The sequence below is a fragment of the Equus przewalskii genome, chromosome 8 (assembly GCF_037783145.1).
Source record: "Equus przewalskii isolate Varuska chromosome 8, EquPr2, whole genome shotgun sequence".
NCBI classification, from domain to species: Eukaryota; Metazoa; Chordata; class Mammalia; order Perissodactyla; family Equidae; genus Equus; species Equus przewalskii.
Genome location: NC_091838.1, coordinates 75,320,721 through 75,347,791, shown reverse-complemented (window position 1 = coordinate 75,347,791; position 27,071 = coordinate 75,320,721). Strand labels below are relative to the sequence as shown.

Here is a 27,071-nt window from a genome sequence, read left to right as displayed (position 1 = left end):
TCCATCTCATCTAAAGGGAGAGCCAAAGTCTTCATGTTGGCTTATAAGAGTGACGGGACCACTTGACTAAAATCTCCAATCTTATCTCCTCTCACTGTCTCTCCTGCTCACTCTACCCCAATGACTCCGACTTCCTCCTATTCCTCAAACGGTTCCAGCACCCTCTGGCCTCAGGGACTTTGCATGTGCTGTTCCCTCTGCTTGGATATTCTCTCCAAGTTATCCACATGGCTCACTCCTTCACCTCCTGCAAGACTTTCCTCAAATACCACCACTCAGCGAGGTCTACCTTCAGCATCCTGTTTCAGATTGTGATGCTATCCTGCCCTACCTCCTCTCCCTTCGGTTTCATTATTCCTCATAACACTTATAACCATTCTCCATACTGTGAAATGTTTGTATTTAGTTTATTCACTGTCCATTTTCAACCCACTCGAACATAACCCCATGAGGGCCTTTCTCTTTGCCTGTTCTGATGATTGAGATATTCCAGAGAAATGCCTGGCCATGGCAAATGCTCGATCATTTGTGGAATGAATGAATGAATGAATGGCATGGCCTGCTGGTTAAGAGCCTGACTTTAGGAATCATATGCATCAATTCAATTCCTATTTCCACAACTTACTCTCTGTACCCTCATGCATATTACTTTATCCACCCAAAGCTTAGTTTCCTGATCTGTAAAATGGGGGAAAAATTGTCCCTCCCCACAGCTGTTGTGGGGGGAGAAAAGACACATTAAGCCCTCCAATGGTGCCCGGCACATAACATGCCCTCAAGAAAAGATACGTTTATTTTTCAGTTTCTCTTTCATCTTGTTTTTTGGTGGCTTCACAGATATTTTAGGGGAAAATTGAAAAAACTCATGGTATAACAGTAGATGTAAGAAAACAAACAAAAAAAACACAACAAAAAGAGGATGCAAAGTGTGTGTAAAAGAATTAGCAGAATTATGTAAATCTACACACACCCACACACAGAGACAAAAGGCCAGAAGAAAATATGTCAAAATATTTACAACGGTCGTTTCTGGTGAGATTATGGGTGACTTTTAATGTTTTTGTTTACACCATTTTTACATTTCAAAAATTTCCCATAACGAATTTGTGTGACTTTCACAATTAAAAAAGCAATGAACATTTCTAAAGAGAAAAATAGGGGCCCTCAATGAAATGTAGCTCTCCTCCCTGACTTCTCAATTCCTCATCCTAGTGATGAATGTTTTCTGATCACGTTTTAATTCCTGTGTGTCAGGAAGTTCACACTCTTAATTACGAACCCACGTCTGTCTTCTCCAAAACCCATATTCCTGCAACATGTCAAGGGCAGCTTCTATATATTGAGGTAAAGTCTTCTCCAGCAACTTCCTTTCAGTTGCCTGGAATACCATCGGGGTTAAAATGTAGAACAACCAAAAATAATAGGCAGCATGTGCTGCAAGTCAAACCATCCATCCCTTATTCCTTTTCTTGTAACAGCCAAAAGAATGGCAGGTGGCGCCGGGGAGCTGGGGGGTAGCCTCTCACACCTTGGAGAGGCCTGCACGGCCGCTGTTTCCTTGAGACCCCAACATGCAAAGACCAAATCCTGGAGGAGAACCTTACATCCAGGGTGTGTCATCAGAGGACCGATGGGGACAGGAAGCAGACGTCTCCTGCCCATCAACGCCCTGAGACCCCGGAACTCAGACGTCGCCTGGTGAGAGAGGAGGCAGGCAGGGTCCTCTTCTGACTGTTCACCCCAGAGAGATGGCACATATCCTACAGGGACTCAGCTTGTCCGGAAATGACTAACTGTATTTTCTATTACCTGGCAAGAATAGCAGCTCAAAATCAACTTTAAGTTGAATTTTTGTTCATCTCTTTTGGTGACACTGTAATTCATAATCCACTGCATTAATGATCAGAAGGGGCCTTGGGTGGTAGTGAGTTTCTTGTCTGAGGGCATCTCGAGGAAGAGCAAGAAGTCTCGTCTCCCTGGGCCCAGCTTGGCTCCCATGAGGTGGTGCCCCCCCTGGGCTGTGCAGGGGTCCATGCTGGACTGCTCTGGTTGTTCCATAGGGCATCCCGGGAACCTGGCAGCTGGGGGCTTCATGCCAAGATCAAGGACAGACATGGGAAGGAGGGATTAAGTAGTGGAAGAACAGAGGAGCTGGGAGAGTGGATTTAGGAAGCTAGCAGGCTGTGTGAAGTCTCCCTGTGGCTCTGATCATGGTCTACGGATTCCTAGGAAGAGGCGGCTGTAGGTAGAAACAGATAATGTAGTTCACCCGGAAGAAATCGCCAGCCTGAGATGGGTACCTCTTTGGGTGTCTTGATGGCAGCGAGGTCCCAATGCATGATTGACTGTAGGGAGTGTGGGTGGGTGGTGAGGGGGAGGGATTGACCCCAGGGGAGAATATTTAACAAGGGCCAGGCAAGGGCATCGACCAGGCAGCAGATGCAGCTACCTGGCTCGCTCACCGCCTATAAAGAACCAGCACGGTGGTTCCGACGTATGCCAGCCGAATTCCAGCCCTGACTCTGTCAGCAGCAGCAGGTACACCCTGTGGAACTGAGGGGGTATTAGCTCAGGGTGATACCTTGCATGGAGGATCCAGCTCCCAGCACAGTAGGTGGCACAATCCTGGGAGAGATGCTTGGCCTTTTGATGTGGTCCTTTTGAAGCCCCTTTGTGATGCATCAGGATGGCTGGATCTGAATCTAGCACAGCTGCTATCCTGCTGGCTAATGCTCCCAACAAACACACCTCGTCTTACCCCATGCCCCACCCACCCGGACTCTCCCCACAGGTAGGGAAGGGATCAGGAGCAAGGGGAGGGTCTCGGATGGCATGAGGTGCCTGGGGCGCACATTCTGTGACAGAAGAACTGCATGTTTTAACAGCTTCTCTGTTGGGCACAGTCTCAGTGGCTCCTGTCCCAGCAGAGGTGATGTTGATCATGTGTCCATGGCTCTGGGATGACAGGTCCCAGCAGGGAGTGCTAGTAAGAGATAAAGGAAGGGATGGCAGAGCAGATACGGCCGCTAGGAGCTGTGGGAATTTGAAGACACTCCAGGACCTCCTGGGGTGGGTAGAGGACACGTTTGCTGGGAGATCTTTGAACACAGAGTGCGGGAATGGCGGAGGGAGTTGCGATGTGGGGAAGAGGACCAGCAGGAGGGAGGAGTCAGGGGGATGGATGTGACAAAGGGTCTCCGTGACCCCTCCGAGCTGTTGGGAAGGGGCATGGGTCCTCAGAGGCACAACCTGAAGGCAGGGATGAGCCAGTCGGAGCATGGAGCCCATGGCAGTCAGCGGCAGGCCCGCAGGCTTTCAGAATGAGTCAGAGACTGGCTGCTGATAGTGAGATTTTCCACCCCCAGGCCATATGGGCTGATTCTGAGCTTCAGAGGAAACCACTTGGCAAGAGGCAGCCTGAGAAATCTCAAATCATATACAAATTTCTTCTCCCTGTCCCACACCCCACCCGACCTCCAGCCCTAGCATATGCAAGCACCCCCCACCACCTCCAGTCCCAGCCTAAGGGAGTGCATGCACACACACATGCACACACGCAATCTGCACGCACATGCACACACTCACATAACCTCCAACCCCAATGTATTTATACACTTTCCCCTGCACACACAGAGAAATCGAGTGTTTGCTCACTCGTTCACATTGTGCTGGTATAGAAAGAAGAAGCCACAGACCCATGACCAACGGGGATGCCACTGGCTGTGGGCCTTGCACCATCGGGACTGTTGGGGAGGGCACCATGTGAGCCTGCTGCAGTGCTAAGGGACTCCCCTCACTGCAAAGCCTCTGAAATTTCTTGATGTAGCTAAAGAGAGAACAGATGGAAAGGACAGCATAGCCAAGACGGTGGGCAGCTCTTTGGGTGAGAAAAATGCCATCGTGGGCCTTTTGGATTAAAGAAAGCAATCTTCTCCCCTCCACCCTACTTAGGACGTGAACACGGACTGGCTGTAGATAACAACTTACCCAATAATGTGAGAGGAATGTCAGATTTTTTCTGAGGGGCAGGGAGAGAGTCCAGAGTCTGGAAAGAGAGAGGAGAATACAGGAAGAGTGCTCGCTAGAAAAACCCCTTGAGCAAGCAGAAGCCTGGGCGTGGGGAGGACGGAAAAAGATGGTTGTCCAGTGGAACGATGGCCAGGAAATCAGAACGTTTAGTGTCACGTATCGAGGTGGTTCCTCATCTTTTGTGGGCTGTTTTCATTACCCCAACTTTGAGCACGTCTGCTGCATAAGCAGTAGGGTTTGGGAAATGAAGAGGGAGGGAAGATGCCAAAGACAGGCGAGGCATGTCGGGAAGAAGGCGTTCGGTGAGGGGGCAGAGGCTGAGAAGAGAAGGACTGGATTCAGAGGGTCACACGCTGGAGGGAGAGACAGCACGAACACATGCACATGAGGGAGTCTTATATTGCACATGTTGGGCCATTGCTGGGGCGTCACCGGTGGCCAGACATCAGGGCGGGGGATGAATGCCACAGGCCACAGGCATAGAATTGGTTTTCTTGCTAAAGGGAAACCTCCAAGGCTGGGTTGGCAAGAAGAGAAGGTGCGGGAACCCCATCTTCCCGTCACCCGCAGAAACGCATGGGGCAAGGGCAGCATGGGTCTGCCTCCCAGGGAGCGCCACTGGCTCTCCGGGGGCGAAAGCAGCCTTGTCAGTGGGGGGTCGCACAGGCTGCTCTGGGCCAGGAGGTCTGCATTTGAGTGCCAGCTGTTTACAGCTGTTGTCTGGGAAACCAGCTGCCCAGGGCTCAGAGACCTCGAGGACCATGGGAAGCGCCAGTCCCTGCTGCCATGGCCGGAAGACCCAGTCTAGCAGGAGGCTCAGGTCGGATGCAGCACCTTAGCCAGGAGAGGGCTCCCGGTGCTGGAGAAGCTCCCCTGTCCAGGCAGCCAGGGGCAGTTGCCTAGGCCACTTTCATTCATCTCATTGCTCTCCCCAAAGTTCACCATCCAGAGAAGGAGACAGGCAAGCAACTGATTGCAAGTCAGCATTCTAGATGGCAAAAGGTCAGCAAGCAACATTCTGTGGGAGAGGAGAGAAGAGACTTCCTAACTGCCTAGAGGGGCCAAGGGGGGTTTAGAGGAAGGGAGACAGGAAGAAGGAAGAAGGGAGATGGAAGGAGCTCCATGGGGAAGAGAGGAGAGTGCTCCATGCAGAGCACAGAGTGTGAGCAAAGGGCTGGGAGCTGCGACCTGACCCTGGGGCTGGGGCCGACCTCAGCCAGAAGTCGTTCTGCAACACTGTTCTTATCGACCTCCCCCAGCTCAGTGACAAAGGAACAACAGGAAGCCCTGGGTTCCCAGCCGACAAGCGCTGGCTTCGGACGTACCCACTGTCTTCTCCCATTTTCCCAGCATGGATGAGGAGGGGGTGCAGAGGCTGGAAGACATTCTTCATCTTCAAAACTTGGACTATAAATTAAGGAGGAAAAATACGACCACCACAAATATGTGTCCAGCAGGGCAACAGCGATGTGCAGCCGTCAGAAGAGAGCTCGGCTGAGCAAGTACTGGCCAGCCTGCTGGGTCTGGCAGAGGAAGTCAAGTCCTGCACAGTATCTTCGGCTTATTCCCCATCAGGCACTGTGTAGTAGCTGAAGTCCTCTTGTCTGTCACCAAGCCGTGAACCCAAGGGGGCGGCACATTTTCCTGAGTAACATAACTGCTCTGTATGGACCAGCAAAGGTCCCGAGGACCCGGGCTGGAGTCAAGCGTCCTGACTTCTAATCCCAGCCTGGCTGGAGCAGCTCTATTTCTCCACCGTCTTATGAAACACAACACAGCACAATGAGTGAGAGGAAGCGCATTGTGATGAAAAGATACCTGGCGTTGGTGTCAGATGAGCAACACCCAGGAGACCCCAGGGACAAGCTTTGTGATGGTGGGCAAGTCGCTCACCCTTTCTGAGCCTGAGTTTTCCCATCTGTAAAATGCCGATGATAATCCGTACTCAGGCCTGCTCACCAGAGTTGTTGTGAAGATCAGACGAGTTATAAACACCCACAGCCTGTGAAAACTGTGAGACAGTAATATTTCTATAACAGAGTCCAGGAGTGGAAGTCTGGTGACTCCACTTGGCCACAGACGGACGGACCGTGTGTCAAGCTGCTTGGTGGGGCCTGTTGCATCATCCCGAGGATGCACACCAGCCCTGCCAGGAGGCCCTGACGCATGTGGTCCAGCCACTGTTGACTTGTTGGGGTCCCTTCCTCTCTCCAAGCCTCAGTTTCTACCTAGGAAATGGCAGAGGGGGACAAGATGATCCCATATGTCCCTTCCAGCTCTGACATTCCACAGGACTACCGTTCTAGACAATTCTGTCTCTATGGTAGGATTGTTTGGGACCCTCAGAGCATCTCTTGGTCCTCACAAAGGAGGTCAAATTGGGGCTGAGGAATGTCCAGCAAAGTAGCATATGGTGGAATTGCATCCTCTCTGCATTTAATTTATGAATATTTAACTCTATGCACTACTCAAATAGTAATAATAATGGTATGGTGAAAATATAGAAAATTTTCAAATCAAATGTCTATAAATGCATTTGTGACCAACCAAAGAAACTGGCATCTGCTCCAACATCAGAGAAAAACTGACTATTAGACTTAAAAGGACTCACTCTATACCACAACTGTACCTATGGGACATCCTAGGAGATTTTCAAGGTTAGTTCTCACTGTATGTGACTTTTACTCAAGATGTCAGAGTCTGACCTCTCTCCAACAACGCCAGATTCAGTACTAGAGTAATAACTAGTGCTGGTACCAGATTCAGTACTAGAGTAACAACTGGTGCTGGCACCCTATTCAGTACCAGAGCAATACTAGTGCTGGTACCAGATTCAGTATTAGAGTAATAACTAGTGCTGGTACCAGATTCAGTACCAGAGTAATACTAGTACTGGTACCAGATTCAGTATTAGAGTAATAACTAGTGTTGGTACCAGATTCAGTATTAGAGTAATAACTAGTGCAGGTACCAGATTCAGTACTAGAGTAACAACTAGTGCTGGTACCCTATTCAGTACCAGAGCAATACTAGTGCTGGTACCAGATTCAGTACTAGAGTAACAACTGGTGCTGGTACCCTATTCAGTACCAGAGCAATACTACTGCTGGTACCAGATTCAGTACTACAGCAATACTAGTGCTGGCACCAGATTCAGTATCAGAGTAAAAACTAGTGCTGGTACCAGATTCAGCACTAGAGTAACAACTGGTGCGGGTACCAGATTCAGTACTAGAGTAACAACTGGTGCTGGTACCCTATTCAGTGCCAGAGCAATACTAGTACTGGTACCAGATTCAGTATTAGAGTAATAACTAGTGCTGGTCCCAGATTCAGTACCAGAGCAATACTAGTACTGGTACCAGATTCAGTGTTAGAGCAATACTAGTACTGGTACCAGATTCAGTACTAGAGTAACAACTGGTGCTGGTACCAGATTCAGTACTAGAGTAACAACTGGTGCTGGTACCAGGTTTAGTACCAGAGTAACAACTGGTGCTGGTACCAGATTCAGTATTAGAGTAATGCTAGTACTGGTACCAGATTCCGTACTGGTATAACACACCGTGATTAAAAATTTCTTAGAAGAATAGTTAATGACACAGGAAGTGTCCACACTGGATTAAAAAGTTTTTTTAAAAAGCTACAAAATAGTGTGTAGCATATGAGCCTCTTTAATGTAAATGTGTGAATAATTACATGAGATCGGAGTATGTTTCTAAATCCACAAAGTGGAAGGATACACTCCAAAGGTTGCGAGCACCTCTCTCTGAGTGCTGAGGTTTCGCCTGATTTCCTTTCTCTCCTTTTTGCGGGTGCGCTTTTACAGTGATTTCTGTGCCTGTGTAATCAAAGTTCTAAGTCACCAATCGATCTAAGAGGCAACCAGGAAAGAGGCCCCGAGGGCTTGCTGAGGCTCAGCAGCGGCCGGCAGTGGCGGCGCACGGTCGCTGTCTGAACAGCTAACAGATGTCGGAGCTATTTGGGGCCTGTGATGTCACCTGGCGGGCCGGCCCATGACTGTGGTTATGATGTCATCTGCCGTCTGGCTGTGCGGCTCTGTGGCCAGTGAAGTCACTGGGGAGGGAGAGTCCCCCCTGGAGGCCCCCGTGTACCCTGCACAGGCAGCCGTCTCCCCTGGACTCCAGGTACCAAGATAGCCCAGGAGGCTTGAGGGCTGCCAAAGGAGCAGCCGGCCAGGCCTGGAGCCATGGTGCCATGCTTTTGGCCTCAGGACCACTCCCTTCCGGGGGGCTGGAATGCCCAGGCCTCCCTGGTCCTGCCCAGCCAGCCTACCTCCTGCCACTCCACCACTGTGAGTCAGTGCCCACTTCACACCCGTATCTACTGACTTTGCAGGAGATTTTCAAGGTCAGTTTTGCGTATTCTCCAGGACTCCTGGCATGCTGACCCCTGACTTTGCCTCGTGATGGGCCCTCTGCCTGACGCAGCCCCCGCCACCCCTGCAAGGTTGATGTCAACCCATCCTTCAGAGAGCCAGCTGGAAAGTCCCCTCCTCCTCCGACCGCACAGAGGCAGCCTGGCACAGACACTCACGCCTCCAGCCCTCGTGTCAGACTGCCTAGGTCCAAATGCCTTTTACAGGGTGCGGCCGTGGGCAGGATTTCTCACTCCTCTGGGTTTGGGTGAAATGGACTTTTCAGCCCTTACCTCATGTGAGAATGGAATGAGGAATTTTATGTTGCAGTGCACAGGATAATACCTGATGTGGTTTGGCCTATAGGGTTATCCTTCACCACTGTGCATGACGAATGTCCTCCCCTCCTTTGTGTCCCCCAGCAGCTTCTCCTTCTGGACACTTTGGCAACCTACACAAATTTTCCCACCTTTGTTTTCTCATCAGTAAAAGGGGGATGGAAGTAATTATTCAATCAGGACAGATCTCTGTCCTGAGAGACGTTTAGCTCGTCTCTCTTCTCTCCCAGGAACCACGGAGGTGTTTAAAGAGGACGTCATTGAAAACTAGGCAATTTTTTGGTTCTTTCTGGCCCAGCTGATTGAGTTTACCACGTCTCTGTCTAAACCATCACGCGCCCAAAGCTTTGACCCAGTTTCAGCCCCTGGGAGCAAGAAAAGAAGTGAGAAAGGAGAAGAATCGTGGCTCTTATTGTCGTCATGGCATGTGAAACCACAACTGAACATTTTCACCCACAGTGTTTGGGCATGACCTACTCGGGGTGTCAAAGTTCAAGGTAGAAGGAGCAACAAGCTCTCTTCCCAGTAAAGTTTCCTCTACCTGCTCCCTATGCCCCCGCCCCCGCCCCCGCCCCCAGGACCTATCAAGCGGATGTGAGGCATTACACAATCCTGAGGGGATGACATCAGTGGGAAGGAATTTAGGACATTAGTGCAACAAGGGGCTTATAGAATTCTGGGGAAAAATCTTGACTTTGTTTGGAACATTACTGGACTCCCATTGCACGGGATATGTTTAGTTGCAGTAAAACTCCTCCAAAATTCTCCCAGCTAAAAGGTCTTGGTCTTAATTTAACTTGCCTGGCACCCTAGAGCCCAAGGCCTAATGGGCCATGGGCGTAGGCAACCTTGAAGGGCGGATTGACATTTAAGGAAGAGAAGTGGGTGGGAGCCACTAGCATGGTACCTGGCTCTCAGTAGACACCCACAAATGGCGGTGATGGTTGCACCTCTGATAGGCTTGGTAAATGTGAATATTAGCCAAAGAGCTGGGTGGTTCTGACTTCCTCATAATCTGGAGCCTCTGTGGCTTGGTTTTCTATTGCTGGCATAGCAAATTGGCCAACAACAATGAAATTTACTCTTTCGTATTTTCTGTAGATTGGAAGTCCAACACGGGTCACATGAGGCTAAAATCAATGTGTCATCAGGGCTGCATTCCTTCCTGGAGGCTCTGGGGAAGAATTCACTTTTAAGCTCCTTCATGTTGTTGGCAGAATCTAGTTCCTTGTGGTTGCAGGACTGAGGTCCCCATTTCCTTGCTGGCTGCCAGCTGGGGACCACCCTTAGCTCCTGGAGGCCTCTGTCTGCTCCTTGTCTGTAGGCCCCACATCTTAAAGCCAGCAACAGCATGTCAAATCCTTCTCACTTGGAATCTCCCTTTCTCTGGTCAAAGAACGTTCTCTGCTTTTAAGAGATCATGTGATTAGATTGGGCCCCAACTAGATAATCCGGAAATCTTCCTATATTAAGGTCTCTAGCCTTAATCATGTCTGCAAAGTCCCTTTTGTCATGTGATGACCTATTCGCAGGTTCCAGGTAACAAGACACGGAGGTCTTTGCAGGGCCATTATTCAGTCTACCACGGTGAATTCTGTCCCACTATGAGAAGTCTGTCTCTGGGAGACTCTGAGCTGGGAAATCTGAGCTCTCCTCCGTTCTTTCGAAAAGCATTCATCAAGCGCTCACTGTGTGCTGAGAACTCACAAGTGCTTGGGATATAAAATAGAAATGATTATACTACTAAGAGGAAAGAGGAAGAGGAGAAAGAGAAACTGGCTTCTCTTGAACATCTACTGTGTGTCAGGTGCACGTCGTGCATTCTGTCTAATGTTCAAGGGCATCCTGTGGTACAAATGAGAGAACTGGGGTTCTGGGATTTAACAACTTGCCCACAGTCAGCCAGTCTATAGATGGCACAGTCAAAACTCGTCCCCTCTTTCCTCTCTGACTCTCCAGATTTGAGTCACTCAGAACACCTCCAGTCTACAGAGGGAAACACCACACCTTCTGGGACCAGGCCCTGGACCCTGCCTACCAGGGGTCACTTCCTTCTTCCCCCAGAGGATGAGGCTGTCTGCATTTGTGACCTTCTGGAGGGACCCCAGGGGGGTTTCCAGAGGCAGCTGGAGGAGAAAGCTGGCAGACCTGTGGTCCCTGACCTGGATGCCCAGGGTTCTTTTGTAGAAGCCAGGGGGAGACTGTGGGGATGGCGTGGGCTCTGGGCCCTGCAGCCTCCTCTGGCCGAATTTATGTGTTCTTGGCTGTCCAGGTGCACTCCTTCCTCTTTTTGACAACCTGGTGTGTTCACAGCTCGTCCTTCAAAGGGTAATGAGCTGTGGGCTTCAGTCTTCAAACTACAGGCTTTGTAGAGAATCAGGAACAAATTAGGCACTTAATACATGCTGTGGAACAAACTGGGAAGAGGTCATAGCAAAAAGCCAGAAGAATCTAAATAAAAAGCAGCAGAGCCAGCCCTGATGGCCTAGCCGTTAAAGTTCAGCCCGCTCCGCTTCTGTGGCCCAGTTCACTTCCCAGGAGCCAAACCATACCACTCGTCGGTCAGTATCCATGTCGTGGTGGCGGCTCACTTAGAAGAACCAGAAGAACTTACAACTATAGACAACTATGTACTGCAGCTTTGGGTTGGGGGAGGGAGGAAGAAAAAGGAGGAAGATTGGCATCAGAAGTTAGTGCAGGGCACGTCTTCCCCTGCAAAAAATAAAAAAATAAAAAGCACTGCATCATAGGAGAAATTCACCTCCAGTTACTAACATTGTTCTTAATTACGACTATCACCTCCCGAGTAGTTACAGTGTTCCAGGTGCTTTTATATGCCATTGATGTATGTTAATTTATTTACTCCTCACAATGTCCCGAGAGGTGTAGCTATAGACATTTCATCACTACCGCAGGAGGTGCTCAGAGACGTAAATAACTTGCTCTAGGACACAGAGCTGGCAAGGTCCAGAGTCTGGGTTCAAAGGCAGGTGTGACCTCTGCCAACTCATTAGCCAAGAGCCCCCCACCAGGCCACGCAGAGACCAGCAATGTCTTGGAGGCCATGATATTATTGCAATCTCACAATGACGCCCTGCAGTTGGTCATTGTCTTCCCCTATTTTACTGTAAAATAAACCAAGCTTCAGAATGGCCAGAGGACCTGGCCAAGGCCCCGGTTAGGAGGGGCACTGGAAGGAGGAAGGGATGGTGGCTTCAGAAACTGAGGCCAAGCTTTGGCATTTCCAGGCTGTGTTGTCCTCCTCCAGGACCACATTGGTCCAGACTCCTAGACTGGTGTCTGAGGGCACACTGACTTTCCATCGGATGGAATAGTCTGGAACTCCTAGGTCTTCTCTCTACCTACGTACGGGGGAAAGGAGTGAGGCGTGTATGCTGGGGTGACTTCTCCTTATGTCCCTGTTTGCTATTTTTCCGAGCCAGAACACCCTTCTCCCAGATCTTCCACGTCTGGCTCCAGCTTACCAGTCAGACACATACGAATGTCATTCCTCATGAGGGGGTTCAGAGCATCCCTTCTCTTTGATCACCCCCACTCCAGCCTGGCACACAGCTGGGCTCAAGGATGTTGGGGACAGCTGGCCCAGGGCCAGGGAGGAAAGTGGTAAGTTTCTTTTAGAGGGAGGGGAAACCTCATGATCTCCAGTTTAAATATAAAGAAACAAAGAGGATGAGAAGACCCCAGGGTTTTCTTAGGAAAGGACAGCAAAGGCCTTGGACAGACATTGGGCCCCATTTCCCCTTTGAAGGCAGACCACGCCCCAGGCCAGGCAGCACGCGGTTGGAACCCAGACGTTGGTCACCGCCCCCATGTTGCTTGGTTAGGTCCTTCACTTGTCTGTTTCCCCATTGTGACTCTCACTCACTTTCCGAGCTCGGAAAGGCCACAATGAGCCGGAGGTGGGAGGTGTCGTGTCGGGGCAGTGCTTGAACCACTGCCATCTGCTCTGGGGGCGGAACCCAGGCCCCTGGTTGTGTGGAGGCAGGACCATTGGAGAGAGGAGGATGGGCAGGGCCCTGGGAAGATGGGGAGCTGATGGGCAAGGGCTTCAGAAGGGAGCTGGGCCTCCCCCAGCAAGTGGGGGAGGCGCGGGCGGGGTCGAGCAGCCCCTGAATACTTGGAAGGTCAGCAGCCCAGACGTCGTCAGTCCCAAGGCTCCTGCACGCTGGCTGGGAACAAGGTGTGCCTCTGCTCATGGGATGGGGGCCCAGAACACCATCCTCACCCCCAAGCGGTCCATGCCACGCTTAATTTTATTGGTCCTTTGCACTCAGCCCGGGGTCACCCTTCTGGAGAACATTCTCCACTCTGACTTGGGTGCCCTCTTCTGGCTCCTGAGACCTCTATCTATGTTACCCCTTGCATTGCACTTACTCCACTGAACCGTGACAGTTGCTAACTTGCCTGAGGCTCCCTTTAAGCTTGAAATCCCTCAAGGTCAGGATTGTTCATCTCGTGTCTTTAGCACGGAGCAAAGGGCCTGGCCCAGAGGGAGCTGGACAGAAACACATGTTGGTAACGAAACATCTTCTAGTTACTGTGCGTTGATTTCTAATGCTGCAGGACAGTCGTTTCTCTTGCCTTATAGGAACCTCACGGCAGTGCTGGCAGGGTGAGGCGTTGTCCACATCTCCCAGCTGAAGCTAATACCCTGATTCATTTGTTCTGGGTCATTCAGTTGGTAAGCTGCTGAGTCAGAACCCAAACTCCTGTCTGACTGCAAAAACCACATACTTGCCTCCATGTCAAAAGCCTTATGGCTGCGATCCCCAAACCTGGCTCAGAATCACCGAGGGTGATGTAAAAACACACATTCCTTGAAGATCTGATCAAAGCATAAAGTTCAAGGGAGAAGGAGGGATAGAAAAGAAAGAGAGAGAGAGAGAAACAGAGAGAGAGAAAACAATTAGAAAACAAGAAGCTCTACCATAAGATTACGGTCTAAACAGAAATTGCTGTAAAATGTAGCACGACTTTAAGTAACTGATAGAGTATAATAAAAGAGGAGCTATTTGATCTTGAGGCTAGAAAGATTCCTTTTTAAATGCCCAGGTGTTTACCACGGCCCAGGAGAGCAGGAAGTGTAATTCTAGTGCTCTGCACGGCCTGTGAACAATATGTACAAAGTCTTGACGTGGTGAATGAAGTGACCTGGCTTTCGATTGTTGGAATTACCCTGTGGGATGAAGCATGGGAGGCTCACATGAGGTTGCAGGACGAAGCAAATCTAGGAGCATGGACACTGAAAAAGAAGAGGTGTTAGAAGGATGCAAACACTCTCCTCATTTAAGCAGCAAGGTAGGAAGTTGTTGGAAAAGTGATGGAGTGAGAAAAATGAATTCTTTATCATTACAAATGTAACCAAAAGAAGAAACAAGAATTGCACTGTTAGCCAGTTTTGGGCAGTATGCGAGGAGAGGCTGGGTGGGGTTAAGTGGGCTCAAGCCTCATCTTTCTCGGCAGGAAACCAATAGACCTAGTGAGAGTGGATAAACCACAGTTCGTGGCAGACTGACGCCAACCAGTCATGGGGGTGACCAAGCTAAGATGCAAAGTGGGAAAAGAAGTTGCTTCAGCAGAATGGGATTCTGGCAGCTGTGGGACCGCAGGAGGGAACTCCTTAAGCACAGGTGTTGGTGGTTTGAAAATATAGATTGATGGGCCCCACCTTAGACCTATTTATTCTCAGAAGTTTGGAACAGGAATCCCTGTTTTTCACAGCTTCTGTGATGTTCAAGAACTCACACTTGTCTTGGAATCGTTGTCTGATGGCCTTGGGAGGAGCCGTCCTTGCTTTCCCTGCTCCTATTGGGTCCCGGAGCCCCTGAGCCGCTGACACTTGCTGCCTCTTTGCAGGCCCTTGGGAGAAGGTGGGCCTTGGGCTTGTGTGACAACTTCCCCCTGAGAAAGTCACTTCCTCATCGTGCTGTCCTTCCCGGTTGCTTCCAGCTCCGGAGGCGGCTGACTCAGACTAATGAGTGGGCTGGCACAGAACGTCTTCACTTCCTTTCCTGATCCCTGCCTCACTGACCCGGAAGGTCGCTCTGGTCCACAGCGTAACGTGCTGTCCCTTTCACCTCCTGACTTTTCGGTGACCCCAGCCTCGATGCTGAGTGTCCTGCGGTCTTCCTGCCCTTCGCGGTGGGGAGAAGAGTTCACGATGTCTTCGTGGCTGCCCGGATGTCCATCAGGTCAGCCCATCCCATCTGGAGATGGATGAGGACTTAAGGGGACCTCTGAGATGCAGGAGAGGAGGCCTGGTGGGGAGCCAGAGCCCACAGCCCTGAAACCAGCCCTGAGAGGGGGCTGCCCGTGGGACCCTGGGCGTGCACGTCTCCCCGCTGGCTCTCAGCTTCTTCGTCCTGATATGGCCTCACGTTCCTCCAAGCTCAAACAGTCCAACTATGTATGTTGTCTCCCTGGCCACCCTTTTCTGAGAGCTGTTCCAAGACAGGGCGCCAGGAAGACCTGGCCTTTTTTAAAAAAATTATTTTATCGAGCGCACAATGGTTTACTACATTGTGTAATTTCAGGTGTACCCTATTATTGATCAGTTTCTGTATAGACTGCATCGTGCTCATCACCAATAATCTAATTTTTATCCATCACCATACATAAGTGCCCCTTTACCCCTTTCGCCCACACCAGTGCCCCCTTCCCCTCCTGTAACCACCAATCTGTTCTCTTTATCCATGTGTTTGCTGACCTTCCACACCCGAGTGAAAGACCTATACACTGAAAACTATACGACGCTGTACTGAAAGACATCGAAGGCCTGGCCTTTTGCTCTCTCTGATTTCCCATCCCCACGGACTGGGCCATCGTGTAGGTGCCCCAAACCAGCTGTGAACTGTGAGTACTTTGTGAACGGCACTTCATTGTTTGGTTCGCATACCTTAGCACCCTCAATCTGCAGGGGAATCTGCAAAGTAGGCATTACTATTATAACAGGATGTCAAAATGGGATGTTTTCTATCTCAGTTTTCAAAGGCTGAGAACAAATAGCAGGTGGCATCCGGCGCCAGGTCGTACAGACACGGCTTCGAAAGGGGGTGGCCCGAACTGGTTCCACCAGCATCAGTCCATCCCCCACCCCAACCAGTTAAAGAAGGTGAACAACCCATTTTCAGGGCTTAAAGGGTGGTGGATTTGGGGTTTTGACATGGGACTGGAGTGGACTTTTTATTATCAGGGAAACAAGGAGCTGTGCCGAGGTTTGGTTCAAGGGCAGAAGAAAATCTACCTCTGAGCAGGTATAACCCAATCTTCGACCTTAAGGCCCCCTTGCCATGTATCCATTTTTTTTTTCAAGTGTGCATCGTAAAATATTTCGAATTCTATGTAGATTACATCATGGTCACCACCCAAGGAGTAATTACCATCCATCACCACACATGTGTGCCCTGTCACCCCTTTGCCCTCCCTGCTTCCCCCTTCCCCTATAGTAACCACCAATCCAATCTCCGTTGCTGTGTGCCTGTTTGTTGTTGTTTTTATCTTCTACTTATAAGTGAGATCATACAGTATTTGACTTTCTCCCTCTGACTTATTTCACTCAGCATAATACCCTCAAGGACCATCCATGTTGTCACAAGTGGTGGGATTTCATAGTTTCTTATGGCTGAGTAGTATTTCATTGTGTATATACACCACATCTTCTTTATCCATTCGTCCCTTGATGGGCACCTAGGTTACTTCCAAGTCTTGGCTATTGTGGCCATGTATCTTCAATTATTCACAGGTTCTGGGAATTATGACGTATATCTCTTTGGGGGCCCATTACTCTGCCTACCACATATGGGGACAGGTAGGAAGAAACACAAGTGCTCCCAGCTTCACCTTGCTAAGTGTTGCTCACCTGGTAAACTTAACTGAATCCATCCTACAGTCAAGGAAACGAAAGATCACAGCAGTTAGGAGTGGGGTCCATTCTTGACTCTGCCTTGGAATTCCCCGACGCCTGGTCCTCCCACCCGCTCTGGAATTCTGATCTAAGTGGTCTGGGGTGTGGCCCGGACATTGGGATTGTGTATAAAGGCACTCAGATGATTCTAATCCACAGCCAAGGCTGGGAACCACTGGGCTGAAGGAATCCTCCAGTCGCTCTGCTTCTGTGAGCACCTGGCAGAACACGGCCCTGCACGTGGGCCTATCTTAGGTCAAAGCCCCCACTCAGGTGTTGGAGGAGGAGAAAACTTCTCCGCTTCCTCCAGAGCAATATTTGCACTTTAACTGGAGCCAGACTGTGGTTAAGACCAAGGGAAGGAAGCTTCAGGGGTGGAATGTCAAGTGCCCATTTCCTGATGGCAACAAAGGAACAGAATTTCACTTGGGGGAGAAAAATGAGACAGTGCTGGTCAGACAGAACCTGTGAGGCCCCGATAAATGGCGGTGCTGTTAGTAGTATGGTTAGGGTCAGGCCGCTGGGGGAGCTATGCCAGCAGGGCCTCCAGGACACCTGGAGCCTCATCCCAAAGCCCACGGTGGCCCCTCCTTCTCCCTCCCCTGGGGGAGTCTGAGCTCAAGGCCCTCCCAGAGCGGTCCTGGGTGGGCTGGCCCTGCGCCAGCCCTGCTCCCACCCTTCCCCGATGCTGTGTCGGGCTCCTAGGTTTGGGATCCCGCAGTGGGCTGAATTGTGTCACCCAAAAGGCCATGTCCAAATCCTAACCCCAGTGCCCGTGGCTGTGACTTATTTGAAATTATGGTCTTTGCAGATGTAATTAAGTTTAGGATCTCAAGATAAGATCATTTGGATTTAGGGTGAGCCTAAATCCAAGGACTAGCGGCCTTCTAAAAGGAGGAGGAGATTGGACACAGAGAAGAAGGCATGTGAAGACAGAGGCGGAGATCGGAGGCAGCCATAAGCCAAGGAACACCCCGGGTCCCCAGCAGGAACCAGAAGCTCGGGGAGAGGGTGGAACGGACTCCCCCTCAGAGCCTTCCAGGGAGAGTGGCTCTGCCAACGCCTTCATTTTGGGCTTCTGGCCTCCAGAACCATGAGAGAATCTATGACTGTTGCTTTAAGCTCCCCACTTTGCAGTAATTTGTTATGGCAGCCACAGGACATTGGTAGAGGTCCCATCCACCCCACCTCTGGATACCCCAAGAGAGCCCAACAGGGCTGGGAAGGGACAGTACGCCTCCCGGTGCCATGCCCGCTCCCCCCTGCCTGAGCCCCAGGCCCAGGAGCCTGAGCCTGGATGAAGGGTCCAGGGAGCACCAGGCCCATGACCTTCGACACGGGGCACGGTTGTGATCACCTCCAAACACAGCACATGACTGTACAGCCCACTCTGCACTACAGGAGCAAAGAGGTCCTTCAGGCCAACTCGAACTCCGGGCCCGGCAAGGACGGCCCCAAGGGTGAGTGGGTGGGACCAAGTCTCACTGTCTTGGGAACAAAGATTAATTATGTGGCAGAGGCAACAGTTATCCACCCAATAACTGTCGCCCTGTTCATCTCTGCCAACTGCACCCCAGCTTTCCTCTGGACAGCAATACCTCCTATTTCAGGGAACAAGGCATGGTGGTCCAATCGCACCATGGTGAGCCCATTCCCTGTTGTCAGTAATTGATCTAAAGTGGGGAAACAACTCTATTCTGGCCAATGAGATGTAAAGGGAATTCTGCTGGGAATTTCTGGGAAAGATTTTCCTCCAAGAAAAGACAGTGGCATTTGAAGGCAAGGCTGTTTGTACCATTCCCTGCTTGCTTCCGGCACAGGATGCTGTCAGGACAGGATGTGATGTCTGGAGCTGTGGCAGATATACTGTGTCAGTGAAGTGAGACATCGTCCATGTGCTGAAGATAGCAAAGAGGAGGGCTGGAAAGAGTCTGGGCCCTTGATGACGTCACTGAGCATTTGATCAGCCCTAGGACCACCCACCTCTGGCAGTATCCTTCAGTTAAGGCACTTTAATTAGGCATCTGCTACTTACACTGAAACCATCCTGGCTAATAGAGCCTGCGATGCAGGTTAGAGGCTACCTGGGGTTTTTAGGGCCAGAAGAAGGTTTTGCGGGACACACAATGTGTCTGTAGACCTATTCGAAGTGTAAGAAGTGCAGGGAAACAGAGAAATCAGAAGACCTGAGTTGAACTCTGACCCTCCACCTCCTCCCTGTGTGGATTTAGGCACATTGTAGGCCTTTCTGAGCCTCACCTTCCACGTCTGCCAAATGGGGTGATAGTCCCAACACAGGAAACATCACTGAGCTTGGTCTATGCTGAAATGAGACGATGCGTGTAAACACACCTTACAACATCCCATGTAAATGACAGACTGTTAACCACGCACTTACATAATTGAGAGAGAAAGTGAGTTTTAAACACAAGATTTGACTTCATAAGTGTGTCTCTCAGGAGGGTAAATGATAAAATTGGTCGCTTATCTGGGAACCCAAATCACCCAGAAGCTGGGGTAATAATTCTATCTCCTCACACCTGCCCCCCGGCATTCAAACGAGTCCTGTCAATTCTACTTCCCAAAGGGCTCTCGGATCTGTGCCTTCCTCTCTCTCTACCCTCACTGTCTTGATTCAGACCTCACTGTCTCCTGCTTAGAATATTGCCCCAGCCAAGTTGGCCTCCTACCTCCATTCTGGAACCTTCACAGGAGAATCCTTTCTAACACGCAGGTGGGACTGTGTCACTCTGTGGCCTGCCCTCCGTGGATCCCCATTCCTTGCGTCACTGTAAATGTCTGTCTATCTGCCCTTTTCTCCTTCTAGAGGGGAGGGTCCTTGACTCCCCAGCACCCAGCACAGGGTCTGCTGTACAAAGGATGCTCCATAAACAGTTGTTGGAAGGAAACGGCAGGCCGGGATTCAAACCTCAGGAAGATCATTAAGACACAGTGTGGCATCTCCCAAGGATTATTGTAAGTTAATAAATCTGAGTCACCAATGATTCACTGCATGTGGACACTTTATTGAAAGTTAGTGGCTATTTTAGAGAATAAGCTGCCTAGGGTGGCAGGCCAGGGTGGGGTTGGCAGAGCGGATGGGGGTCTCCAGAGCTGGTCACTTGCTGTAGCTCATGGAACCTGGCTCCGGGAGACCCAGGAGGTCTTCTCTCAGCCCAGAGCCAGCCGGTTGGTCCTCCTCTTCACTCCCTGCTGACAGCTCGTCCTTGGCTTCACCTAAAACAGGAGGGGTAAGGCTCTGCCAAACAGATCAGGACTCCTCCTCCCTCATCTCTTTCCCTTTGGCCCTAATAGAGCCCAGCCTCTGGTGGGCATTCCCTACTAACGCCCTACAGAGGGGCATTTCCAGTGGTCTGGGACCAGCTCCATCACCTGGCTGTAGGGACATACTAAGGGTTCAATGGGACTTAGGTTCATCAACAGAGAACCTCCTGGCCTTGGAAGCTAAAAGCAGAGTTGAGAGTCTAAAACATATGTTAGACAAGATCACTTCCCTGCTAAATGCTCCACTCCTATCCCTCTCTGCATGAAGAGCTCCTGTCATTCTGAAAACCTCAGCCCCAGCATCACCTCCCCTGGGAAGCCTTCCCAGACCCTCCTGGGCCAAGCAAGCCCCTCCTCCTTTGGGCTCCCACTGGCTTGGGCACAGACTTCCAAGGGCACCAGGAAAGCTGAAGAACATTCACTGGGTTATGTCACTCACTCTCCCACTCCCCTGGAAGCTTCTGAAGGGCACTGCATTTATCTCTATGTTCCCAGTGCCCTCATTATGATGCATTTTCTCTCCTTAACACTTCCTCAACAGGACGTTCTCTTCAAAGAAGTTCTCTTCAACAGGAAGTTCTCTTCAACAGGACATTCTCTTCAACGGGACGTTCTCTTCAACAGGACATTCTCTTCAACGGGACGTTCTCTTCAATGGGACATTCTCTTTAACGGGACATTCTCTTCAACGGGACGTTCTCTTCAACAGGACAGCTCTCTTCAACAGGACAGTCTCTTCAACAGGACGTTCTCTTCAACAGGAAGCTCTCTTCAACAGGACAGTCTCTTCAACAGGAAGTTTTCTTCAACACGGTGTTCTCTTCAACAGGACATTCTCTTCAACAGGAAGTTCTCTTCAACAGGACATTCTCTTCAACGGGACGTTCTCTTCAATGGGACATTCTCTTTAACGGGACATTCTCTTCAACGGGACGTTCTCTTCAACAGGAAGCTCTCTTCAACAGGACAGTCTCTTCAACAGGACATTCTCTTCAACAGGAAGCTCTCTTCAACAGGAAGCTCTCTTCAACACGATGTTCTCTTCAACAGGAAGCTCTCTTCAACACAATGTTCTCGTCAACAGGTAGTTCTCTTCAACAGGAAGTTCTTTTCAACACGATGTTCTCTTCAACAGGAAGTTCTCTTCAACTTCAAGTTCTCTTCTCTTCAAGTTCTCTTCAAGAGGTAGAACGCCCACTTCTCCCCTGGCCACAATTCCCTCTCTAAGATCTCACCCCGCCCTCCAAGGGCTGTGAGGATGAGGTTCAAGACCCTACCTTCTCTCCCCACACCAACATTTCGGGCTGCCTCCTCACTCAATTCTCCTACAGCCCTTCACACCCCTGGTCCACCCAGTGTCCCCTGCTTGTGTCTTTCTCTCTCTTGCTCCTCTGTCTTGCCCCTCATGAGAACAGGAGGACCTTGGCAAAGAGGGGCACCCCCAATTGTGAGCTCCTCACAGGAGAGGGCTGTGCCGACGGCATCCTAGGGCCCCAGTGGCTGCAGGGTGCTCAGCACAGGCCTCACACACAGCCAGTGTAGTGGATGTGGAGGATCAACAGCCCACCCGCCCCTCGCCCAGCCCCTGCCTGCTCCAGGCTGTCCTACCTGCCAGTGCCTTCAGAGACTGAATGTACTTGGACCAGAAGGAACAGTCAGCCTTTTTGAGGCCCTGTTGGTTGGGGAGCAGGGCACTGAACTCCTTGTAGGTCTCTCTGCCGGCACGGGGGACAAAGTCAGGCCAGGGGGCTGCAAATTCAGGTGCTTTCCTGGAGAACTCATGAGGGTAGTTGGGATTTCTGGGAAAACGACAAGGAAGAAACAACCTTGAGAGAAGCTCTTCTTTCCTTTCATCACTTGGGGTCACTTCCCACTTGCACTTGGTCTCCGAGGACTCAATCGCCCATCTTTAGCTGTCAAGCAGGGTTTGAAACTGCCTGATCTGACTCCAGGCTGTGCTCTTAACCATGGCAAAACAAATCACTACAGGTGCAAAGGCCCCTGACTCACCACTCTTAGGCCACTTCTGGAAGAGGAAAGATGTGAGGTCATGATCCAGTAGTGTTACTCAAGACCTAGTGTTGCCCTGTCTTTCTGAATCTCAGGAGTCACTGTGTCCTTTTCTACCCTGGTGTCCTTTCATCTGGACACCACAGCCAGTCTCTGGAAGGCCTTTGTTTGTCCAAGGCCTGGGAAGGAGGCTGGGCCAAGAGTTAGGTAAACCTGTTTGCCGTCTACAGGTCAACTTCCCTTTGAAGGGGGCATCTCATCCTCCAGACACAGGCCCCTTCCCAAACTGGCCACCCAGGTCCATCTCCCAGACGTCCCAGCACGTAGCCCGCTCTCCAGCCCCACCTGACCTCTGGACAGTCACTCAACAAGGTGAGCTTCTCATCCTCCCGCCTCTGCTCACAAGCACCTCTCCCAGAGCATCCTCTCCTGCTTGGCCAACCTGAACATCCCATTCCTGCTTCAAGGCCCAGTTTCAGTGTCACTTCCTCAGTGAGACACTTTATAAATCCCAAATTAAAAGAAGTGTCTTTCTGCTCACCTCCCACAACAAACTATGTAAAGTTCTATTTTGTCCTGCTTTTAATTATGGTTGGGTTTTCTATTCCAGACTGTTGGTAGCTTAGAGGTGACCCAAGACCTTTTTACCTTTTACCTTTCCAGGGAGGTGACCGACGCATGTCTGGCAAAGAGGTAAAGGGAGACAGGTAAACTACAGGGTGGAAGGAAGAGCAGGAACCGATTTTTGAAACGGGAACAGTGCGTATGCTAATTTGGTTGGAAGAGAGGTAGAAGGGGAGACTAGAGGCAGAGAATGAAGAGTTTGAGCTTTTTCATTTAATCCGATAATCTAAGACAGTGGTTCTCAACTTGGGGTGATCTTGCCTTCCAGGGGACATTTGGCAATGTCTGGGATATTTTCAGTCCTCATGACTGGGACGGGGGTGGGGTGCTACCAGCATCTAGTGTGTAGAGGCCGGACTTGCTGCTAAACACCCTACAGTGCCCAGGACAGCTCCCACCACGAGGGCTCATCCAGCCCCAGTGTCAACGGTGCCGAGGCTGAGAAATCGGGTGCAGAGCACCAAATGTGGTTGAACAAGAAGGGGGATGGTTGAAACTCTTCTTCATCAAGATTAATCTATGCAAATGTAGTTTTGGCTAGAAGGGGGACACTGAGACAGTGAGACCAGTGGCCGGGGACTGCAACATCTAAAGAGGAAAGTGTGAGTCCATCGATGCCAACGTGGCCTTTGCGTTCAGACTGAGGGGAGGGGCAGCACAGCGACAGCCCTCAGTCCCATGTGGTCCACTCACCCAGACCGGACGAAGTTGGAAAAGTACTGCATGATCTTCAGGGACAAGCTTTTCTCTTCCAGGGTAAACTGGCCCTCGTAGGCAGGGTGGAAGGGAAGCCCAAAGGCGTACTGAACATCTGCCAGCAAGTCCAGGCTGAGAAAACACACGGAAAGCAGAAGGAGCAAGAGTTAAAGAAATAATAAACTGCTGGAGAAACCAAACAGGCCCCAAACCAATATCCCTCCCCAAACGAAGACTTTCCCCTCTTTACATTATATTTAGGATTCCTGTTTAGGGCTTAGCTTAGGAGACATTTGGCTTGGTCTTCAGTCCAAGGCTGCCTTGGGGCAGATCCACAGCACACCTGTTGGTTGAAGCGAATCCAATGCTGAGCACCAAACACTCTTGAAACACCTTAAGCAAGTCTCCAAGAGAATGGTATTTTGACCATATTCCAATCATGGTATCAACGTCAGCCAAACATTTGTTTGTTCACAATCACCTGTTTTTGGGGCCCGTCTCTGTGCTAGCTCTTGTTCACATATGACTTGTACTCTTACAGCTCTTCAAAGTTGACATTTCTTCATGTAGCCAATCCTAGTACAGTGCCTGGCACATAGCTGCTGGTCAATAAATACAGGCTGTGACCGAACTGATAGCTAAGCAGGAGGCAGGAGAGAATAAAGATCTGGAAGCCAGCTGCATGGTTTGAATGGACTGAGCTGCAGCCAGCACTGGGGAGAGCAGCCCCATGATACCTGGGTTGTGGGAGTGAACCCTGGGACAGAGTTAAAGAGGAAAAGCTGGAAGGGGCTTCACAACTGTACAGTAGAGCATTTGGCTTTTCTCAAATGCACGTCTAGCCTTCGCCCTCAGTGTCTGGGAGGTAATCTATGTCATACCTAACAGGAATGTCTTTGTTGAAGGCACGGGCCAGCCACACTAGATCTTCTATTAGAAGTGGCCACATCTGACACTCTTAGGGTGGAGGCTGGCCATGCCAGAAAGACCAACCATGTGACTTAGGGAAGGGGCTTTGGGTCACAGGGTATCAGTAGACCCGGAGACTGAGATTAACGACATGGGCGACCAATCAACCAACCAATCAATCATGCCCATGTAACAGAGCTCCAACAAAAGCTCTGAACACCAGGCTTGGCCAAGCCTCCCTGGTTGGGACCACTCTGGGTACAGTTATGTGCTGCATAACAATGTTTCAGTCAACGATGGACCAAATACGCAACGGTGGTCCCATAAGATTAGTCCCATATGGCCTAGGTGTGTAGTAGGCTATACCATGCAGGTTTGTGTAAGACACTCTGTGATGTGTGTGCCATGATGAAATCACCTAATGATGCATTTCTCAGAACATATCCCCATCGGTAAGTGATGCATGACTGTGCTGTCACTCAACAATGCCAAGAGAGCGGCGCCTCCAGACCCCGGGGAGAGGACGACAGGGCTTCACGTCTGGAAGCCATCTTGGCTCTGCACTGTGTCGCTACTCCTTCACCCAGTTTCAACCCGATCCTGTCCCTGAAACGCCCGTCACCGTGAGCGTAGCAGCTCTCAGCGAGGTCTGCGGGTCTCTCTAGTGAAAGGTCAAAACTGGGGGTGGTTTTGGGACCCCCCTGGATTTGCACTCGGTGTCAGAAGTGAGGGTGGTCTTGTGTGGACACTGTGCTCTCCGACCTTGTAGTCGACCCCAACTTATCACAAGAGCCAATCTCTAATTTTACAGGAAAACGAAGTCCAGAGAGGTTTCCTGACCTACTCAGAGACATGCAGCAAGTCGCCCAGCAGAGTGGGATCAGGGACGTTCCCAGGAAGCAGAATGCTAACAAAAGGCATGAGGGTCCAGGGGCTGCCACGCCTGGGTCTTGTCTTCCCCACTTTCAGGCTGGGTGACCTCTGGCAAGTTACTTGACCTCCCTGATTCCCTGCTTCATCATCTATGGAAAGAGTATATAAACACCTACTTCACAGGGTGGTGAAGATTGAACTAAGATGGGTATGTGGTGGGTACTCACAAGGTAAGTGCTGTGTGGCCCGGTTCTTTCTCATCCATCATACTACCTCCTGACATAACTGACTGTCCTTAAGGTGACAGCAGCATCTAGGACCAGGGGTCACCAGCGATTCCCAGCTGTGCTGATGCACCCTATGGACAGATGTCCTGGGAAAGTCTCGGGCTGGTGGCTTCCCAATAAAGGTCACATGGATGGAGGTTAAATTAGTACAAAGCAACGTGCGCTGCTTTGTGAAGAGAGAGCGCGACTCTGCCTGTGACTCAAAGTGATTCACTGAGGTTATGTCAGAGACTGGGAAAAAGGGAGCTCAGCACTGTGAAGGGGAACATTTCAAGAGCTGGATTTCTTCCTACGACCGTAAGAATCATCACCAGGCGTACATGTGACTGGCAGCGGGGCACAGAAGGATGGACACGCAGCTGAGTCACTCAGCTGAGAGCTCTGTGGCTTATTGCGTGACTCGGGATGACTCACTTGATTTCTCTATGTCTTAGTTTCCTCATCATGAAATACCAGACCAACCAGCCACGGCATGCGGAAGCTAATTAAAACAAGTGTTTTTTGCAAATGTTGGGCATTATCACGATTATGGTCATTATGTGTCAATCACACTGGAAGGCTTCATAGAAGGGATAGGAGACCGTGTGAGGTGACAGGACTAACAGCACTCAGTTAGGAAGGAAGGAATAAAGTGTGGCATCTCTTTGCAACTACCGCTGGGTACCCTGGACCCTCTCAGAGCGGGTCTAAGCTTTACTTTACTCCTGAGAAAGGAGCGGGAAGCGGCAGAGTCATTAACATTTGTAGGATCCTGGGAGCTGAAGAGCTAAGTCTCTTGTCCACTGCCAGGAGCCTCTGTGGTCAGGCTCAGACAAGAGCCCAGATTCCGCGGTTGCCCAGTTGGCCTCTTTGCAGCCAGCTCTGCTCAGCGCCTGTTTACAGTTACCATCTCTTGAGCACCATGATGTGCCAGGACCCGTGGGAGGTCTTTGATCGGCAACATCCAGGACCTGCCAGGAAGTGGATGCTATCATCCGCTTATTTTCCAGGGGATGACCCAAGGCTCAGAAAGACGAAGCCACCCGCCTGAGATGCAGGAGAGCCAGGATTCGAAGCTGACTCTCCCAGGCCCTAAATTTTGTGCTCTGCCTGCTCTACCCGTGGGCAGGGGGCTGGGGACCACTAGACGACCCAACTTCTTAAGGATGTTTTCAGAGCCACAGAGGAAAAAAGGGACACAAAGTAAAACAATGCCAGGGAGACAGAAGTTGGGACAAGGGCAATGAAAATCACCTGTCACAGATATCCACACTTGGTGGTTTGTGAATCACTTTCACCCTTACTGTCTCAAGGACCCTATGAGTAGATGATATTGGAGTGACTCGTAGAGTTTTGACACTGGAGGAAACTCAGGCTCAGAGACACCATTTTCTTAACTGGTGATGCCCAGACTCAGGCCTGGGTCTGCGATTCCAAGGCCCGCTGTCCTCCGCGCCTCGTTGCCTGGTTCCCTTTACCAATACCATCACGGGTCTTGCACATCCTCAATGGCTCCTGCCTGGACTTCACAGGGACAGCCTTGCCCCCTCCGCTGCCCCATCAGGGATGCTCTATCCTCTACAGGGCGGTGGAAGGGCACACAGCCTGTCTCCTAGCACGCCCTTCAGACACAGTGGCTGTGTTAGATTTCTACTGCTGCCCTAAGAAACCACTACGAGCTCAGTGGCTTAAAACAACACAAACGCACCATCTCACAGATTCTGGAATTCAAAGGTCTG

At 50.6% G+C, this 27,071-nt stretch overlaps 1 protein-coding gene and 1 long non-coding RNA gene across 2 annotated transcripts in view; both read right to left on the bottom strand.

The window, feature by feature from the left end:
- Positions 1-1,026: 1,026 nt before the first annotated feature.
- On the bottom strand, positions 1,027-2,983 carry LOC139085159 (uncharacterized). The gene is made up of 2 exons (XR_011543235.1): positions 2,582-2,983; positions 1,027-2,239 (listed from the first exon to the last, which is right to left on the bottom strand). It is a non-coding gene; the product is annotated as an uncharacterized lncRNA (long non-coding RNA).
- A 16,691-nt stretch (positions 2,984-19,674) lies between these two features.
- The window catches only part of TG (thyroglobulin), a 243,372-nt gene continuing 235,975 nt past the window's right edge, over positions 19,675-27,071 (bottom strand). Inside the window, exons 45-47 of the mRNA XM_070632069.1 lie at positions 23,282-23,416; positions 21,563-21,753; positions 19,675-19,906 (exon numbers count right to left, since the gene is read on the bottom strand). Of these exons, the coding sequence (XP_070488170.1) occupies positions 19,788-19,906; positions 21,563-21,753; positions 23,282-23,416 (445 nt within the window). The 3' untranslated portion in view covers positions 19,675-19,787. The remainder of the gene's footprint in view (positions 19,907-21,562; positions 21,754-23,281; positions 23,417-27,071) is intronic.